General features: G+C 37.0%; 1 protein-coding gene across 2 annotated transcripts in view; it reads left to right on the forward strand.

Annotated features, from left to right (window-relative positions):
• The window catches only part of bru1 (bruno 1), a 125,520-nt gene extending 107,769 nt beyond the window's left edge, over positions 1-17,751 (forward strand). For both annotated transcript variants that reach the window (XM_070212711.1, XM_070215312.1), the window contains 4 exons: positions 9,118-9,267; positions 15,528-15,948; positions 17,319-17,411; positions 17,474-17,751. In XM_070212711.1, the coding sequence (XP_070068812.1) occupies positions 9,118-9,267; positions 15,528-15,796 (419 nt within the window). In that variant the 3' untranslated portion in view covers positions 15,797-15,948; positions 17,319-17,411; positions 17,474-17,751. The remainder of the gene's footprint in view (positions 1-9,117; positions 9,268-15,527; positions 15,949-17,318; positions 17,412-17,473) is intronic.
• The last annotated feature ends 3,443 nt before the right edge of the window (positions 17,752-21,194 follow it).

Raw genomic sequence — 21,194 nt, forward strand, 5'->3', positions numbered from 1 at the left:
CCTGGCCTCATTGACTTTTTCGCTTTGGGGATATTGCAATGTTTTCTGCTCAGTTCACGGTTTTCATTTTTCACTTCTCAGCTTCCATTTTTGCAGTTGCAGCTGGTAATAAAAGCGGCAATAGGGAATTAAAATATTAAGGTCATGAATTTGAAATGTCTATAAAAGTTTAAGTTCGTAATTTTTTAAGAAAGCTTCTCCTGACATAAAAGCAGCTATTTGGGATATTTCAGTTATTGGAATTGATTGCAATTAAATTTGTATCCAACTTCTATTAATTCGCAAAAATTGTCCCAGCAGGTTAACCTGGAACATTATTCTTGAACTAATTTCTATAATATTGTCTTTTCAAATGTAAAAAAAATGGACAAGTTACTGAAAGAATTATGTCCTGTCGTTCCCATTTTATCAAACAAAAACCACACGAAAATTCCACTTAAATGTGGTAAAGACAGAAGCCAAAAATAAAGCAAACAAAAAATTTCCCAGAAAAAATAAAACGTAAAGTTTTCGGTGCAGGGCCAAAAGAAATGTCATTGCCTATCTGTTGGCATCTCTGACCGCATTTTCCGCCTTTTCCACACTTACTTCTTAAATATTTTCTTAGCAAGTTCATTTCGAGAGGGACTTAGTACGAAATAGGCGAACAAAAAACACGGCGAAATAAGAAGAAAAATCTGCGGCTGACTAAACCAGAAAAATGCCAAAAATTAAGCGGATTTCCAGTGACTCCCCCCTTTTGGCCACTCTTCCCCTCCTTTGCTCAGAGCTTATCTTGTGGGATTTTCGTGAGTTTTGGCCCTTGTGCACTTGTGCGTGCTCATCGTGTGCCACTTGAACGATTTCCGGGCACTTCATTTAATGAAATATTAAAAATTCTTTGCCTGGGGAGCGGATGGAGTCCGACGATTCGGACTCGAAGGAGATGTCCTGCGTCTCTTACATCCTTCCCCCTCGAATTGAAAAAGAAATTCTGTTCAAAGTGCAGCTGACAGCGAGGACAGCAAGGATGCGCCTATCCCTGGAACCTTTTTCATACCCAGTATTTTAGGAGTTTATTTTACTCGATCGGGTGCTTTTGACTAATACAAATTAAATCTTAAAGGGGATTTGCAGAGTAATATGTTTAGTGATCACTAGCTATAAACTATAAAGAAATGTATTTCAGTTAACAGAAACAAGTAAAATAAGAATATTTATATTTATTTGTTTTTCCTATCTACCTAATTATCGAGTTTTATCGCATTTAGTATTTTTTTCCCCAAAAGATCTGCACCTGATTTAAGAACCATTCACAATGTACAGAAAATCATGTAGTCGAGACCTTACTTCTTTTTCCACCATGTTCCCATATAGAAAAATCCAACTTTCCGCTTCGTGTTTTTTTCCTTTTCTGGTCGGATACATAAACTAAACTACAAAATCGCTTTCCAAGTTGCCATGAGTAACAAACTTTTTGCTGTGACTGCTTTTGTTATTGTTGCACTCGCCTTTTGCCTGCCACAAATAAAATGGACAAACAAATTGAGCTCTCGAGTTTGGTCCCTCTTTGTTTGTTGTTCCAGCCCCAAATATTGTTTATGGAACATGTATCGAAGTCGACGGCAGTGGAATTAAAAAAAAACTAATTGTTTCGAGGTTAGGGAGAACAATGTGGGAGATAGAACACGGTGAAGTTAACAATGGGAGGATGGAAAAATACATGGATTTTGTTTGCAGATTGGAGTTGCAAGGATATTAAAAGGGCTTAATTGAAACGGGAAAATAATATCCCAATGACAGGAAACTAAATAAATTCATAAAACATTTTATCCGAAATAAAGTTGTTTTATATTTAATTTACATTTATTAACTTTATATTTTTCCTCAGTCGTAATAATAACACAGGTACACAGCCAAAAATTTCCAGGAACCATTTCAAGTTTTCCATGATATTTGGGTGCTCCTGAGTAAAAGTCCCATACAAAATTATTTTCCATCACCTACAGGTTCCGCGGTATACCTAAGAATAAAAAAAACCGATGTTTTCCGACATTTTGAATTACGTGGCCAATATAAGTGGACTTACCTTTATTACACTGTGCAGCATTTTTAGTGCTTTTTAAATTTACCTCGATGGATGCTATATTTTTGGATTCGTTACGAATTCCCAAGTTAAACTGCGTTTTCCAAAAAGTTCCCCGACGCAAGGATTCTTAGCAAAAGGACCTCAAAGTTCGAAAAATGCTGAAATTGGCCAACTTTGCGGAGCTCTCAGAGGCAAATGGATGCATTGTTTGAATCGATGTTAAAGTTTTTTAAAAGATACACCCTTTATCTTTTAAACCCCATACTTAAAAAATTTTTAAGTTTTTTTTTAAGGCAGAAACAAATTCTAGAAAACATAGTCAAAAAACATAAAAGTATACAGCAGCGGTCAAAATGGTAGTAGTGTTGCCGCCCTGTGTATTTAAAAGTTTGTTGTTGTAATTGATCTTTTCCTGGTAATATTGTATTGATTATAATTTTACTATTAGACTAATTGGATAAGAAAAAATTATAACATCAAACTTTTAAAAACACAAGGCGGCAACACTGCTACTATTTTGACCGCAGCTGTATGTTTTTCAGTTTTTTGACTATGTTTTTGGAATTTATTTCTGCCTTAAAAAAAATCCTAAAATTATTTTATGTATGGGGTTTGAAAGATAAAGGGTGTATCTTTTAAAAAACTTTAACTTCGAACCCAGCCATGCATCCATTTGCCTCTGAGAGCTCCGCAAAGTTGGTCAATTTCAGCATTTTTCGAACTTTGAGGTCCTTTTGCTAAGAATCCTTGCGTCGGGGAACTCTTTGGAAAACGCAATTTTACTTGGGAATTCGTAACGAATCCAAAAATATAGCATTCATCGAGGTTAATTTTTGATGCTGCATAGTGTTATTTTAGGTAGGACCTACTCTCAATACATCACGGCACTACTAAAAAAAAATCTCAATCGTGAAGCATTGCCCATGTCTTTGGAATTCGACGCCAAAGTTGAAACTCCCAAAATTTTCAAAATTTGTGAGATGAAAAAACAATTCTGAGAATTAAATTTTGAATGGAACTAATTTTAAATATTCATTGAATCGATTGTTTATTGTATTCTTTAATTTCGGTTTTTAAGCGTTTTCATGAGGACATTTTATTGGATTTATTAAACAAATAAAACCGCTTTTTTGATTTTATTATCTACTCCTATTTGCTGTCAAATTTCAAATAAGTCAAGGCAACCTATAGAATGCTATTTACTCGCATTATCTTTGTGTATGTATCTTTTTATATATTTATAATATAAATTTTGGGCCATTTTTTCTTTTTGACTGAACTTAAATATGTAAGGATTATCGCTGGCTACTAAGCTGTCTTAAAAATATTATGTTCGGAAGACCTTTTTATTTAATATAAATGTAAATTTATATTATATATAAAAAGATACATATTTACTCGCATTCTATAGGTTGCCTTGACTTATTTGAAATTTGACAGCAAATAGGAGTAGATAATAAAATCAAAAAAGCGGTTTTATTTGTTTAATAAATCCAATAAAATGTCCTCATGAAAACGCTTAAAAACCGAAATTAAAGAATACAATAAACAATCGATTCAATGAATATTTAAAATTAGTTCCATTCAAAATTTAATTCTCAGAATTGTTTTTTCATCTCACAAATCTTGAAAATTTTGGGAGTTTCAACTTTGGCGTCGAATCACTATGGACGGCAGTCCATGTAGTGACGAAGCGCACCAGGAGAGTGTGCGAAGGCGACTACTATATATACACGAAGAAATGAAAATCTACTGTGATGGTCCGATCATAATGAATAATACACCTATCGAAAGGTATTGCAAAAACTAACAGGATTGCATACCAAGACTTTAAGAAAATCAATTGGCTTGGGAGAGAGAGCGGTGAAAGTGAAAAAATGAAAATTTCGAAATTTAGAGCTGTTGGGGCCGGTGGGGATAAATGCCCCCTCGCAATGTTTTAGTTGTATTCCTCTTGAAAATACCCGTCGAATGAGGGATCATTTGTCAAAATCCGACTCTCCGTTCAAAAGTTATAGCCAAAATAAGATTTTCTTCTTCTTCCCAAAATGAAAATTTAATTCTGTTTGTCAGTTTGTCCACTTGTCCACTTGTCCACTTGTCCACTTGTCCAAAATATGTTTTTTAAGTTCTGAAAATTTGATATGACGTTCATCACATCGATGTAAAAAACTTTTGTTCTACCACTTTTGGAAAAACTAGCTAGTTTAGCGGGAAAACAGCTATAAATAGCTAAAATTCGGAAAGCCGTAACTTCTATACTACTAAAGCTACAGACTTGTGCTGCATCTCGTTTGAAAGGTATTTTTAAATGCTATAAACGCCTTCTAAATGCAATTTGTGTGAATGTAATAGTTAAAAAGATATGAACAAAAGAAAATTTGTTTAAACTTTTTTTTTAGCTTTTTTTTAATTTTCTCAAAAACGGCTCTAACGATTTTCCTTACAACTTTAAACTGTATAGCCCTTGAGATTCCTTAAATTTTGGTATATATCATGTTTATGTAAAAAATCGCGTTTAAAAGTTATTCAGAAACGAAAATAGCCACTTTTGCCAGCTCAGAACAACTAACGCTCCCTGAGTATTGAATTTTGTGGGAGGGTATCCGAACTGTATTTTAGGGTCATGGAATCAGTAAATTTGCACTTAAGAGTTCCATATAGGAATCTTTTGTTCTACGACTTTTGGAAAAAGCCGCTACTTTAGCGGGAAAAAGCTAGAAATAGCTAAATTTCGTTAGTTTGTAAGTTCTACACTACTAAAGGTACAGACATGTGCTATACCTCGTTTAAAAGGTATTTTGAAATACTTCAACGCCTTTTTAACTTAATTTGTTAAAATACAATAGTTTAAAAATTATGATTGACCAATTTAAATTTAAATGTATATATTAGCTCCTATGAGAGCAAATGTAAACAAACAAAAACTTCTGATATCAAATAAAAACACCTCTTAACGAGGTAAAAAACTAGTGACGACCGCACCTTCAACATACAAAAGTTCTGATATCAACATTTGTGACGAAAAATTATTACACTCGTCATTAAATAGACTTTCTAATCTTTTCTCATTCGTCACGCTGCAATAGAAAATGCCCGTAAAGGGAAAAAGGCTGGAATAGTTTCCTAAGGCGGGCCGAATGAGAAAAGATTAGAAAGTCTATTTAATGACGAGTGTAATAATTTTTCGTCACAAATGTTGATATCAGAACTTTTGTATGTTGAAGGTGCGGTCGTCACTAGTTTTTTACCTCGTTAAGAGGTGTTTTTATTTGATTCCAAAGACATGGGCAATGCTTCACGATTGAGACTATTTTTTAGTAGTGCCGTGATGTATTGAGAGTAGGTCCTACCTAAAATAATAAAGGTAAGTCCACTTATATTGGCCACGTAATTCAAAATGTCGGAAAACATCGGTTTTTTGTATTCTTAGGTATACCGCGGAACCTGTAGGTGATGGAAAATAATTTTGTATGAGACTTTTACTCAGGAGCACCCAAATATCATGAAAAACTTGAAATGGTTCGTGGAAATTTCACAAAGTTTAATTTTGTGTTCCTGTGTAATAAATCAAACTTACTTTGTAACATACATTTTTATACCCGTTACTCGTAGAGTAAAAGGGTATATTGTATTCGTGCAAAAGTATGTCACAGCTAGAAGGAAGCGTTTCCGACCCCATAAAGTATATATATTCTTGATCAGGGTCACTAGCCGAGTCGATCTAGCCATGTCCGCCTGTCCGTCTCTCCGTCTGTCCGTCTGTATGAACGCTGAGATCTCGGAAACTACAAAAGCTAGAAGGCTAAGATTTTCCACACATATTCTTGGGCCTCCTACGCAGCGCAAGTTTATTTCAGCCGAGCGCCACGCCCCTCTAACGCCCACAATCGCCCTCTAACGATTTTAAAATGTGTCCTGCGCCCACATCTTTAAAGATTTCCGAGAAGTATAAATGCAATTTTGTTGTGTATATTTATACCTATTGAAATGTAGCAGACATTTTTCAAATCGGACCATTCATTAAAAAGTTATACGCAATTCAAATTGTTTATATATTTATCTCCCTCGCACTCCCTTTAGCTGAGTGACGGATATTAAATAGTCGGGACACCAACCCGACTATAGCGTTCTCTCTTGTTATAATTTGAATTAAGGGTAGGGAACTGTAAATCTAAAAAATAGTGAGATCTGCAAAAATGGTATTTCGTTTTATCTTCTCAGCCTTTGTTTGATTTTCTGCAAGCACTCCTTGCTAAAGATCAAGAGCCTTCAATTCAAAAAGTTTTTCAAAGCTCACTCCTTTGAACTCTCTTCTAAGTTGAGTAGCTACAAAAATAAAAAAACAAAGGAAGGGCAAAGCCAACAGCAACAAGCGAAAATCTTAATCAAAGTTTTGTTCAAGTGCAGTAAACTATGTAGCTTATACTACCAACCTCAGGCCCTTCAAACTGATTTAGGGTTTCAACACGTTCTGAACTCCTTCCATTTTGTTTGGCCATTCCTTTCATGGCGTTCCCTTCTCCTTAGCCCGCTCTCCATTACGTTTGTTTATACACTTTCCTCTCTGTTTTGTTTTTTGCACTTCAAAATCAACAGCAAAAATAACAATAACAGTGCGAACAAAAAGTATTCTGCCTGCAAGTGGCAAATAAGATGAAGGAGGAACTGGAAATTGTACAATTTCGTACTTGAACTCCACGAACAAATTTCCAACTGTAAACTAAAAACTTGCAAATACAAAACAGACAACATCCGGTCCAGAAAATAGTTTTAGGCAATGTTCTTCTCAACTTCTTGTTCCTTTCTTTTGGCCGTTTCTTCAATTTGCCATTGTTTGGCCAGGCCAGGCCACTCATGTGGATTATTATTGGCCAACTTGGTTAGCCAGCTCCTCCTTGATGAGTAGTGTGCAATGGGTTCAAATGGAAAATATTCCACCCTTAACTGGTCGACTTTTCTTGCCTTTTTTTGCAAAACTTTGAACAACAATTAAAACAATTTTGGTGCAAATATGTGTAAAACTTACATGCTACTCCAAAATTTTGTTTTTATTTCTTATTGAAATGCTTGCTTTTGTATTTAAATCAGTAAAGTTGTCAGTTTGATTAAATTTCTTAAGTGTAGTGAATAAAAGTAGAACAAGGAAATTAAAAAATATTTCTTATTGCACTCAAATTTTAACGATAAATAAAATTATTTCAGAAAGGTTAACCTGAATGCATTAAATTGTAGGGGAGTGTAGGGTAATTTGACGAGTAGGGTAATGTGACGAACTCGTCGAATCTCATATATGACGTCACGACAAAAATTCCAAATAAATGTAGTCGTCTCCCCTTATCGTGTCGACAATGTATTTACAGTAATATTAATAAGAAGTCCCGTAATTTGTTCGTGAGGTAATTTTCGCTAAAAATGTGGTGCGCAAACTAGCAAACCCATTCAATTTACTTGTGTTTCAGCAGTGCCAGAGCAAAGATGAGTGGAAAATAAAATCAGGCAAATATATGCACGTATACATGAGATCTTTATCAACAGTTTTTGGTACCTCGCGTTTTTTTCTTTTGCGCCGTTTGAGAGTGACACCGTTTTTGCTCCAAGACTACCTTGTAGGGTATCGTGACGAACTTTTTGTAGGGTATTGTGACGAATTTTTTTTATTCAAGAATTTTAACTGTTATCGTTGATTATTTGTAAAAAAATATAATAATACCAGATAACATTTACTGCTGCAGTTTTATTGTTGTTTTTAATAGTGACGTCAGTTTAATTTAATTTAAAAAAAAATTTGCACTTTGACCATTTTTTTTTTTGTAAGTTTGGGTATTATCTTATTACTTTTTTCTTTTCCGTATCGAAAAAACCCTTTCCGTAAATAATATATAAAAAAATGTATTTTTTTTTTGTAAAAAGGATGGTTTACACCAAACGCTGTGGGATTTGGCTACGTTGAAATTTCGAATCCAAATTTTTTTAGAAATATGCTCAGTAAATGTAAGCAACTTTCTGCTTTTACACTTTTAAAAAATATTGATTTTTGGAGAAGTTACATTTAAGAACAAATCGTTCGTCACATTACCCTACAACTTTTGAAAGTTCAAAAAAAGTAGGGTTCACGCCAAACGCCTTGGGATTTAGCTGCATTGGAATTTCGAATTTCGAATTTTACAGGGATATGCTCAGTAGATGTAAGCCACTTTCTGCGTTTACACTTTTGAAAAATATTGATTTTTACAAAAGTTACCTTTAAAAAAACGAATCGTTCGTCACCTTACCCTACACTCCCCTAGAATTTAATTTTAGAATATTTGTTGATCATCCAAAGTCTTATTTGGAATACCCATATATATTGGTTATTAGACCAATTTTGCATACATATAGTTGTTGTGTGGGGATTGCAGTTGCGTATTCTCGACCACATTGCTAAAATTTCGCACACACAGAAAGGTTTGCAAAACTCATTAATAACGGCGATCATGGACGGTGGTGCCAAGGGGGTGTGAAGGGGTCTAAAATTGGTGTAGTGGTGGTCAGGGGCGGATTGCAAACCACAAAATTGCATTGCCTGACGGCCAATGGCGAAACACGCAAAACAACTAAATAACAAACAACAGGCGTCAAATTACACAAAACCTGAAACCAGAACACAACCAACATCGCACAGAGACAAATTAATTTCAGATTGGCTATTGCGGATGTGTCATGTGTGCGCTTTGTAAAATAATCAAATGTCACCCCGCGTCGCACGGCGCAAAATTCGATGATTAATTACGTCTGACGAAACGATGCCAACTAAATAATAATTATACAGTGAAGTCACAGGTTATATATTGTGGCGTGAAGCTGTTCTGTCGAATAAGGAAGGAGGTCAAATTTCAATTTTTAGTAAATAGAAATATTTAATTTAATTTATTTATTAATTTGGTTTGATCCTTTAATTCCCAAGTCACGCTTATAATTTCGTTATGTAATTTACGCCAACAAATTTGAAAATTTGCTTTAGCATGACACCAACTAAAATTCTCTCCCCATCTCTTTCATCTATATAGGGTCCGATCCGAATCCATTGGCATCGGCATATATGTCAACAGCCGCCGGTCTACCGCAATTTGGCAGCGCCAGTGCATTGTCCACTTCGCCGCTGGCCAGCGTGGCCCTCAGTGCCGCAGCCGCCGCCGCAGCGGGAAAGCAGATTGAAGGTGAGTGACCCACTGAAAATACACTGAGATAAATATATTTTAGTAGATAGAATAGTATATGGTAAAAGTGATATTTATATAGAACGAAAACTATTTAAAATACCTTAAATTAGTTGAATAATCATTTTAATGCAAAATTTCACCAAAAAAAAAAGTATATGATGATCTCAAACCTATTTTTGTGTTCATAGCACTCCTATATTGGCAATTTCCTGGGTAATCATAGCGGTATTGGGAGTACGGAAAAGGTGGAGAAGTTACACGCACACGTTAGAAATAGAAATGTCTGAAAGCCTGACATTTTGATAAATGTAGTAAAATGCCCGAATGAATGCTGCTGCGGTCGTGTCAGTCCAATACCAAATCGTTCGGGTCTACACTTTATCCTCCGCGCAATCCTTTTTTCCGTTACATAAGATGGCAACCGAAATACTCTTACAAAAAAATAATGGTAGAGGGGGTACTAAAAAATGTTATATATTTATAAGCCACACAGTAAATACTTAACTTAAGGGAGCATGAAGCTTGGAAAAACATAATAGTTAAGTCAAATATTTTTTTAATGGGTTTATAATGTTTTATATCATAGCGACATACGCTTTAATTTGCATTTTATGGTTTAGAGTATACCAACAATGGCTATTCCCAGTCCCATTTACACATCCGCAATTGTATTTGTTTCTGCTGCTGATGCAACATCACATGCATTAAACCCGCTCATTGCTGTCAGCGTCATTCGCTCGTGATGCGGTTATTTTTGCATCCTTTTTTGCTGCTTTCTGTTCGCTGCCTCGGCATTATTTCCACCCACATTCCCTTCCCGAATCCCACTTGTCATGGACATTTTGTGGATGTCTGTCTAATCTACTTAGTTTTAGTTCTGCCATTGTTCCCATCGCTTTTATTGTGCTGCAGGGAAGAAGGGAGCCGCCTTAGTTTTAGATGAAAAGTCATCTATCAAATGTTATGCAGTTGGATAAAGTATAGGATTTGGTATGAGAACAAGAGCAGAATGTCAGATGGGCATTTTCAGAACTCCAAGAGCGATTCTGAGCTGATTTTCGAGCGCCTACAAATCAAAATGCCGCACATCTGAGAACCATCTTGCAAGAATTTCAATCGCCTTTGCCAACCAACACCCCCTTTAATCCGCAATCGAATGTCTTCTGCTGACACAAATCCTTCAATGCCATAAGCCAATGCCTGGGAGAGATGTAGCAAAAATCAATGAGATCAATCATCTTGCATTCCCCACTTCTGCTAAGGAGAATTTATGAGGAGCGTTTTTGGTGGGGCTTAAATTTTTATCAGCTCCCGACACAGTGTAAATATTACACACTCTTGACACACAATTCCATTAGTCAGACGTCGCTGTCGATATCGGGAAGTACGGCAACTGAGCATTTCTTTTCCACCGCCGCCCACCATGGATTTGTGTGCCTGGGTGTGTAGTTTGGCACACATAACATTAAAGTTGCAGCAGGGAGATATTCGAACTGTTGGGCAAAATGCAATGGAAAATGTTTTGGCATTGCACTTTTTGCTATATTTCCGGTTACATAAGCAAACATCCTTTGAGTGGATGGGAGTGTCGTGGGTGGTTCATCCAATGTGTATGTGCAGAGGGAAAAATTAATCCTAAAAATTGGCTATTATTTAAATATATATTTTAAAATTTTTGGTAAAATGTTGTTACTTTTATCATCATGGTCAAAATGATGATCGTTTTAAAACCTGAACTAATTTACGATCCTTAGAGATCTATAATATTTGGTCTTTGATTTTTTTTCCTCTGTATGTTATGCACCATATAGTGAGATATATTTTTGCAGTTGAGTGACTCGCTCGTCTTCGTCTCCCCGTCTTCATCTTCGTCTCCTGTGACTCCACGAATTCTGCTTGCCTCGTCCTTTTGTGCGACTCCATGTTTGCTTTGCTGACTCATGACGTCGCCGAAAATTCCCTCCTGACCAACTGCAACAACAACTATCCGGGGAACGGAGGGTCACAGTCCTAAAGGAAGCGAGGATTGTGTGCTGTGGTCCTGTCTGTGGAAGCACAACAAATTGCTCCTGCTCCTAGTCGAAATGCGAAATGTGAGCTGCCATGTTTCGCCTCGCTTGGTTGGCTTGTGAAAAACTATCATAGATGGCTTGGACCGGCTTAAATGGAAGTCGTTGGACCAACAGGAGGGTGGGAAGATCTAAGCTCTATATAATTATTGGATGAGATAAGGAAGACTACAGACAGAAAGAGTGGTTAATGGGTAATTGACCCTGATTTGACAGTATTTAAAAGGGTAATTTATAGGCGACCAAAAGAGCAAAAAGATCAACTTAATCGACTTTCTAAATGCCTTTAAGGCAAGTGTTGTCATACTAAGAAATAATGACTTTTTAGACTTTTTTGTATTTAAAACCAGTGCAAGCTAAATATCATCAAATATCAAGACACAAAAAAATATTTGAGAAAATCAAAAATAAAAAAGGATTTATGCAATCTGGGTGTAGAAAAATGGCAGGAAAAGCTGCAGCAACAATGTCTAGTGCAGATAAATTCTCAACATGTGAAATTTATCAAGTGACGACAGTTGCACAACAGAACGAGGAAGGGGGCAATAGTGGGAGTTTAAGCGGAAGATAAGGATGGGCTCTGGAGCAGGAAACAACTTATAAGCATGTAGACAGAGCCAGACGACAGGCACAAAATTAAGCAGGAAACACAGGCAAAAGCAGCAAAATAAAATAAATATAAAAATATGAAAAATATGTTGGAAAATATATACATAAGAAAAAAAGAAAATCATAAGCGACGCAGAACTACGCTTTAAAAGACCCAAGGGGGATGGGAACTCTGGTCGAGAAAGGGACGGAAGGAAGGCTACAAATATGACAGTGACAGACTATGGGAATCCCCCGCCTTCATCATCGCATGGGTGACCCTAAGGCGGCAGCGGTCGCCTCTCCTTCCGGCTGCATCCGGATTAAAGTCATGTGCATAAGCCGGAAGTCGGAATATAAAATAACCAAATGTTGTATGCGCAGAAAGATGGAGTGGACGGGGAGTCGGGTAGCAAAAGAGGCGGCCGGAGACATCGCAGATTTGCGACTTTTGCGCTGGCCGGTGGGTGGAATTATTATAAAGGGGATGTATGTGCCTGCAATTGAGTGGTTATGGTTACAAAGAGGAGAAATGAAACACAAAAATATTTCAAAACATTTAAAAGAATTTAACAGAAAATTCAACAATATATTCTGGAAAATATTCAACAACTTAGTCAAGTTAAAAAATTTAAAAACATATTCAACAAAATATTTAGCAATATATTCAAATTGAATAATTCAACAAAATGTTGTAAAACCATTTCAACAACAATTTAAATAAGAAATTCAACAACAAACATATTCAACAACAAAATCAACATAATATCAAAGTTGTTCTAGCACAATTTCTCCCACTGCAGCTTCATGCATAAGTCGCATTAAAATCAATAAAGAAGCTCAGATATATGTGCAGGCAGATCTGGAACTGTAGCTTATGTGCCATAGATTCCATTTGGCTTCCTTCCGCCTCGTCGTTCGTGCCCTTGAGAGGAATAGGAAAATAAAGGAGGACTTTCCCCAGCTCACTTCGGTGAGCGCGACAGCCAAGAAAATAGCAAAAAATGTTGGGGGTCGTAACTGCGAAAGGGAGAGGGAATGTGCATCTGCAACTAACATCTCCCTTTTTATTCCCCCACCAGAATGCGAGTGCATCAATAGCGAAAGGGGCAGGCGACATTGCCAAGGCGGATGGCGCATCTTTGCTCGGCGGAAGAGGAAAATGCAATATAGGAAATCGTTTTTCGCACACTGAAAAATTCCGACCGAAAAAAGGAAACCAACAAATTTGAGTTGAGAAAAAACAAAACAGGAAGTTTATTTGTAAGCGCCGGGCAATGGAGAGGGGAAATCCTTTGCGGATTCCAAGAAGTTACACATTTCTGGTTATCAAAATGGGTGGGAAAACATTTTGCAGTTGACAGCCAACTGAATTTGTAGAAAGTTGAGTAAAACCAGACGGAAAATGGATTTAGTTTTGAATATAAATTTGGCGAATATAGAAATTTTTTTGTAGTCTAAAAGAAAGTATAGCATATATATACTTAAAGAATTCCAATTTCAAACGATGTTAAATTTTAGTAAAATAAGCAGAGCAAAGTAATATAATTTTGAAACTTAATATTGGCAACCGTCATTTTTTAACTAACGAGCGAGTAACCAAGTCGCACGATTTAATGTTATGAAAAATTCTTAGAAATTCTCCATCTTAACGAAAACAATTTCAAGAGATGAATATTCTGTATATGATGGCTACGACGTTTCTTCCGCCCACTCGGTATATTTCCAGAAAATCGCCGAGTGCCATTCAAAATTGTTGCCTTAATTTGTTGCCTTGAGAACAACTCGTGCCTGCTTTTCACATTTGTGTCCTTTCATCTAATTATATATCGTGTCGGGCCACACGTGTCGCTTGTTAGTCGCGTAATTCAATAGCTTGAAGCATTTTTAATTGGACTTTTTACTCCCCGTTTTGTTCCACCTTTTTCGCCTGAGCCTAAATTAATTGATAGCTGTGCCAAATTACAAAGCAACAAGTGCATCAAGAGAGCCTTGAGTCAATTAATATTAAAATCCTGGCAACGTCAACGGCTTGTGACCGAAGGAGATGCCTCCGGAGGAGAAGCTTTCTTCGCCATTCAATTTGGCTTCATTTTGTAATCGCATCAGCGTCGGGCAATCTGTCAGCAGTCAGTTTACCTTGAGGGCGTGGCTTTGGATGGCGAAGGGGAAGGATTCAGTGGGCGGATTGAGGAGGAACCTACTGGGATTGCAGGCCTACGGTGGCCAACTCGTACATCAAGGTGATCAATAGCACAGTGCTTGTGGCAAACGATGATGGAGTGAGAGTTATGGATGTCGTGATGGTGGTGGTAGTGGGTGATGGGTGGTGGTGAATGATGTCCTGGAACCTCTACAAACCTATCCGATTACGGCGAGTGTGAATCTCGGCGTGTGTGTGTGTGTGTTCGGGGACACATCAGTGAGTGTAACAGTTTGCTGTCATGATAACTAGGAAAAATTGAAAAATTAATGAGGTAAAACATCATTACCAGTGATATAAAAATTGTAAAGGTTGATGTTGAACTACAGAATTTCTTTTGATTTCTTTTTCTATATTTTAGTATTCCTTTTTATTAAATAAGTTTATTAGTTTATCTATTTTTTAGATTTAGATAGGTAATAAAGTATATAGCTATTATCTTGTACTTTCTACCATATGAGTTTTTCACTCGTTTTGCTTACCATTGTTTTCCCCTTTTTGGTTTTTCATCCAGATAAAATTGAAAGACCGCAAAACGCCAGCTGCCATTTGAAGCGTTTTGCTGTCATTAAAAAGCATCACGAAAGTGAAAACGCGACTGCTGACGCGGCTTTCACCCTTTGCTTTCCATTCCTTTCAAACACCCAAATCCCCGTCTCTGTCTATTTGCTCAGTCGCTCTCTTTCTATCCGAGCTGGTTGCCTTGGATTTTGGATGCTGGTGGGTTGTATTACTGCTGACTGCTGACTGCTCATTGCCAGTGACGTTGACAGTAATTTGCACGAAAAGTGCAACCGCAGCACGAGGCGCGAGCCACGTTAATGTGCGTGTGACAGGGACAGGGATAGGGCGTCAGACAGAGACGGGGCGATGATGATAATGCCCGGAATGGCGATGATAATGCTCCAAAAGATAATGATGACGATGTCAGCAGTCGCAATAGCACGTGCTGCTAAACAAAGTGTCACACCCACACACGTACAAAAGAGTCAGTTGGTTGGTGGAAGGGGGTGCGAAAGAGAGAGACACACATCATTTCCGCTTCCGTTTTGGCAATCAGCTGCTGCTGGCGCTCCCCTTCCCCTAATCTCATCCGCCATTGGACCCATATAATTTCACTCTCTGTCCGCTCAACTTTCCGTCTCTAATCTGCGGTTCAATGGGTGTAAATTTAGGGGGTTTTGAGAAGAACACAGAGCCTAAGAGGCTGCAAATGGTTAATTAATTGTTCCCCGCTAGGTGGAGCCATAATGTAGACTAGTAACAGCAGAAACTCTTTAAATTAAGGTTTAAGAGACTTTAAAAGTTTAAAATTATTTAGAAAAATTACAATAATAAATATATAACCCAAAAAATACCATACATTAATTTTGGCTCCGTCTTTTTTTCCCTTTCAGGACCCGAGGGCTGCAATCTTTTCATCTACCATCTGCCGCAGGAGTTCACCGACACTGATCTGGCCTCCACGTTCCTGCCCTTCGGCAATGTGATCTCGGCCAAGGTTTTCATCGACAAGCAGACCAGCCTGTCCAAGTGCTTCGGCTTCGTCTCGTTCGACAATCCGGACTCGGCCCAGGTGGCCATCAAGGCGATGAACGGTTTCCAGGTGGGCACCAAGCGCCTCAAGGTGCAGCTGAAGAAGCCCAAGGACTCCAAGCCCTACTAGAGGGGACACCACCGTCAGCAGCGAGGTTATTATCCGGACACCGAGTAGAGGAATATTGAGATTTGTGAAATATGGAGTAGTCAATGAATGAAGAGTAGCCCGTGTAGAGCGCGCGCGTTGCAAGAGTAAACGAAGATGCGAATGCCAACGTTGTACGTATCATGAAAAACCAAAAACAGAGCAGAAAAAGACATGAATCTGTGCCAAAAGAGACAAAATCACTTATGATTTAGCACGTTATATGTTGAATTAGAAAAAAAATACACAAAAACACAAAAATCAAAAAAAAAAAACAAACAAAGAAACGAATAATACAACTCTTAGACCGTAGCTTAGTTAACTTTCTGTTGAAGTTCCCTTTATACCCTTACGACTTGTTTTCTTATTTTTAAACTGTCGTACGAGTTGGTTGAACCATCACCTTTTTATTAAACATTTTGTACACACTTTCATGACTCACAAACGAAACTAAAAAATAAAAAAAAAACAAAAAAATACAAACAAAGATCTGTTCGAGTGTTAGTTTATAAGTTTTTGATATATCTCATAATTTTATAACTCACTTTTTCTCTCTGTTTGATTTGTTCATCTCTCATGTTGCAAGTCACAATGAAGTTCTTTATTATAAATATATACCCACATGATATATATTTTAGCTATAGTTACAAGTTACTCGTTTTGTTCAATGGATTATAACTTTTATATATAAATATCAACACTTATGCAGATGCGCATAATTAGTTTTTAGTTATCTGATTTGTTACTCCCCCAAAACTAACTCACATTTTTTATTTGTACTGAAAAAAAAGAAATGTTTTTGTTAACACGCATTATAAGTAATACTATTATTATTATAATTAGTTAAACAAAGAAATGCACATACGCTTCTCAGTGTAAAGTATGCAATTTGTAAAACATGTGCATACAAAAGACAACAAACCAAATGAAATCAAAAAATGGAAAACTTGTTATTATTTATGTTGAAGTCATATTAATGGAGTTTATTATATTATTTTTTAGTTTCTATCATTCGCCACAGCATCCAAATTTACGCAAATCTGGTATTATATTATTATATATGATTCACTTCGTTGTAAACTCTTTGTTTTAGTTGAAGTTTATTTGGCTTTCTGTCGTTGCACATCTTTGAAGTAGATAAGTGCCTAATGTAGCACACATTGTTTATGTAAAAACTCATGCACATATGTAAACACATCATACCACAGCATACATATCAAAATAAAGTTTTGTTCTCTGTTTCAAATGCACAAAAAGTATACTTTATCTGTGTTCTTTAAATTCTGTTTGTATTTTTGGTTAATAATTCAACAAGGTAATTCTTTGCGATCATATGTACTGTACGTAATCATTCTTCATTTTTATTTGACTATAAATTTACTTTTATTTTTATTCCTTTCAGTGAATTTTATAATCGTTTGCTTTTAACACTTTAACACAGACTACTTAATATGTATCACATGTATTTATAAATTAACCAATTGAACTCTTTTTTATTCTTCAGATGATATGTTGACGTTTGGAAGAGTTTTGCCATTTATTTTATTTTTGGAAAGGCAAAGCCAAGTGGTACTTGATGCAAGCCGCCAGTTGAAAGGTAAGTTTATCACTTGACCCTTTTTGGAAATAGAGTTTTCTAATTTCTTTCTCTCATTTCAGTTGTATGCAAATCGTTTTTAGAAGACGCATAGGTCCCCGAAACTTGTAAATATTATCCGCTTGAGTCTCGAAAATCCCAAAAAAATGCCTATTCCACTGCTGTCGCATAAAAATTTCCAGGAGCTGTAAATTTTAGAACCACAAACATATTGGAAAGCCTGTAAAAAATGAATATGCAAACATGTTGTACGATAGCCAAGAAAAGCCATTTTATATGCTTGTAAAGCAAACTAATTTTAACGAAGTAAATTTATAAAAATAAACTGAATGAAATCTGAGTTCCAATTTGTGGTCGAATTCAATAAATTGATTTTAAAGCTGAACACAAAAGCATTGACAAATCAGATGGAAAGGTTAGCTAAATTATTTTCGGTTTTGAACTAAGTTTTCAAATTGATCGTTAGACCTTGTTTCAATTAGAGCCTAAGCAGTGTGCATTTTATACAAACTATCTGGATGTGGCTTTAAATTATACATAATTTCAACGCAGAATTTAGCATTCACCCTAGGAGTAAGCTTAATAACATGAAAAGTGTTCTGTGTGTAATTAAATGTGTAATTAATAATTAGCTGCTAAGTGTAATTTTTTAGAGAAACAAAGCAAGGCTGTGTGTTCTGACTAGATATTAAGCGAATTTCACTTTCGGACAAATGGAATAAGAATGCAATTTAATGTAGAAGTGAAAGCAGAATAATAATATTAGTTTTGAAAACCGCAAAAAATGTTTGCCGAGGCTATATTTAGGCAGTAAACAGCGAGAACATAATTCTAGTGATAAAACGCAGTTAGTTAAGCGAATGGATTATATGTATTTATTAAGTCTTCAGTGTATATTGCTACACAAACAACCCCACACAATCACACATCAGCATCCAAACAGAATAAGTAAATCAATAAATGGTGTCATGATTTTTATTAAAAAAAGGCGAGCGCATTTTTACTGGCGCAAACTTACACAAACCTGGCGCTGGATAATTTATCAAAAAATGTCTTAAGCCAAAGAACTTTGCGAGGAAAAACTTTCAGCCAAGGCAAGCCAAGAAAAATGAACGGAAAACATACAAAATGTTGACGACTGTGCAAGAAAGAGCGAGAGTAACTAAAGGAAAACTTCAACAATAAACGAAATATTTTGCTAAACTTGCGATTTGCATATGAGAAACTTTATGCCAATTGTGGAGCTGCGGAGGAAACCCGAGGGTGCTGAATCCTGGCGAGATTCTAAGACCCAAGTGCGAGGGCCAACCGGCAGGACGTGTAAACAAATTTACCAACTACGTGACGCAGCAGTTCGTTCGGCTCCTCTCCTCTCCAGGCCTTGCATAATCCAAATCCAAGTCGAGTCTTAACGCAAGATTTATTTCCATTTAAATCATGCGTGGAAAACTTTTCCTCAGCTTCTGTCGACAGCAAATGCCAAAAGGGGCGGCGACGGCGGCGGAGCTTACACGGCAATAATTTCGTCTTGGCATATTCAAATATTTTGGCATTTGATTAAGCCAAAAACTTTTTGGCATTCCTCTAGCAGAATCCCAATAGATCAACGCCGCTGCAACAATGGTAAGAAGGGGAGAAATTGATTGTTGGCATGCGATAAGCGGCTCCTCGATCTGGATGATTTGAATGTCTACGAAAGCGACGGATGAGTCATATATATATAGAAAGTTGTATATTTTATTGGGAATGTGTTTTTAGCATTATGGCTTTTGTCCGTTAGTTTAGGTTTTGTCCGTTTGGTTAGGTTTTGTCCGTTAAATCATTATTTGATTAAAATTTTAAATTAAATGAAAACCATAAGTACCTAAACTTTAGTGTTTTATTTGCATTATTTTTATAATTTTTTCACTTTGTAAGCCATTGTGAGGCTAGGACAGCATTTCCCTGGAAACCACTCTTCTAACTCTCTAATCGAAATCCCTTCCGCTTCCATCTCTATCAGTTTCTGGTTAACAATTTGCCAACGTTTGATGAGATCTTTTGTTATGCTCCACTGGATAAATCGCTATTTAGGCCACTAAATTTGAGCCGCATCAACGAAGCGCGTTTCATCCACGAGCCTGTGGGATTGTTGAAAACATGTATGCAGGATGTATTCCAATCTAGACGTGAACATGAACACCGACAGGGACACGAACACGAGCACTGACACGGTCATGAACAATGGGGGGAAGGCCCGGGAAATCGTTGCTGGGGAAACCGAGGCAGATTAGCAAAGTTTGTAATTACGTTGGTAATTGATTAGGTTCGAACAACAAACTGCTAATAAGATTATTGCAGTTGAGAACAAACCGAGCTGAAAAAACAAATGCCCAGGCCCACTCACAGCCGCCCTCCAATCCGCCAAATTATCCTCCAACTGTGCCAGAGAATGAGATGAGTTCAGAGGAGTGAAGTGAAGTGGAGTGGGCCACCAAAATTGAAGCGATTTGTGGCACAAGTTCTGCATGCAGTCAGAAGAAAAAGTAGGTAAATTACCAAATTTTTAATGAGACAAAGAAAAGATAAAAGACATTTCGATCTTAACGGCCTGCTTTTGAAGCTTTTTATAGTTGTTAGTGTATTGCATTTCTTCAAAATCAGTTAAAATATACAAGCAATACTCGTTTATTTAAATTTATGTATATTTTTTGTCAATTTGTATTATTAAGTAAAACAATGAAGTAAAGAATAATATTTTATAGAACTAATTTTCGTAAGCATTTTAATTAAATTTCTCTGAGTGTACTTCGCAGCATTTTTTCAGTACAATCCCGTCCGCTCCCCAGCTCTAACATCCGCTGTTTGTTTGCACAATTTACCCAGCGGGGGGCGGGTGGAGTCAGGGGGGCGTGACTGGGGCCACAGTAAGCTCACGCAAGCCGGAAGAACAACAATCGACCACCGAAATAACAATGGATTTGGCGCGTTTGCCCGTTTTTGGCATTGGGCGTATTGTTAATGGCATTGCACGCACATCGATGGGGTTCCCAAAAATCAAGAGCATGGGCGAAAAGGGTCGTGGGGGGATTCTGTGATAGAGAGGGTTGCAGCATCGGAGATACAAGCACACACACAGAAGACAAACAATTTAGCGGCGTTGCAATGTGGACAAACAATCTGTGGCCAGAAAGATGGTGTGCAAAACCAAAGTTCGGGGAGTCGCACAGAATGAGAAGCCAAATAAATTAGGGGCGAATGCTAATAGGTTCAGCCAAAGAATACAGAGGAGCAAAACAATTACGAGTAAAATAAAAAATACAATAATACAAAAGTAGTTTTACTTAACAATTAATAATAACCCGAGTTCTATATTTAAAATGAAAATAATGAAATAGTAATATTTTCGAATGGTTAAATATTTGTTTTATTGTGAAGAACTCTTCATATTCACCCGGAAATTAAAGGTTACCCCATTGAACTATTTCCTACCTCATGCAACGTGAGTGAATCTATGGCCAAGACAAATGCTTTTCCTGCAAATCAGTCAGTAGCCCCTTTGTTCTATCCACTGGCCATCCTTTCGATGTTCGCTGGACGACTGGACGTTACCGCAACCGATCGGCTTCCAAGCTGCCGTCCCCAACCCAACTTCATGGGGAGCGACAACAGCTGATTAAAATCCTCGGCAGTCCGTTTCCTGTTCGCATCGCATCCTGCCCGTCATCGTCATCGATCACACTCCAAATCGAACTCGAATTGCACTCGCATACGCACACCATCCCAGACTCACACACACATATT

Source organism: Drosophila takahashii, chromosome 2L, assembly GCF_030179915.1.
Source record: "Drosophila takahashii strain IR98-3 E-12201 chromosome 2L, DtakHiC1v2, whole genome shotgun sequence".
Lineage (NCBI taxonomy): Eukaryota > Metazoa > Arthropoda > Insecta > Diptera > Drosophilidae > Drosophila > Drosophila takahashii.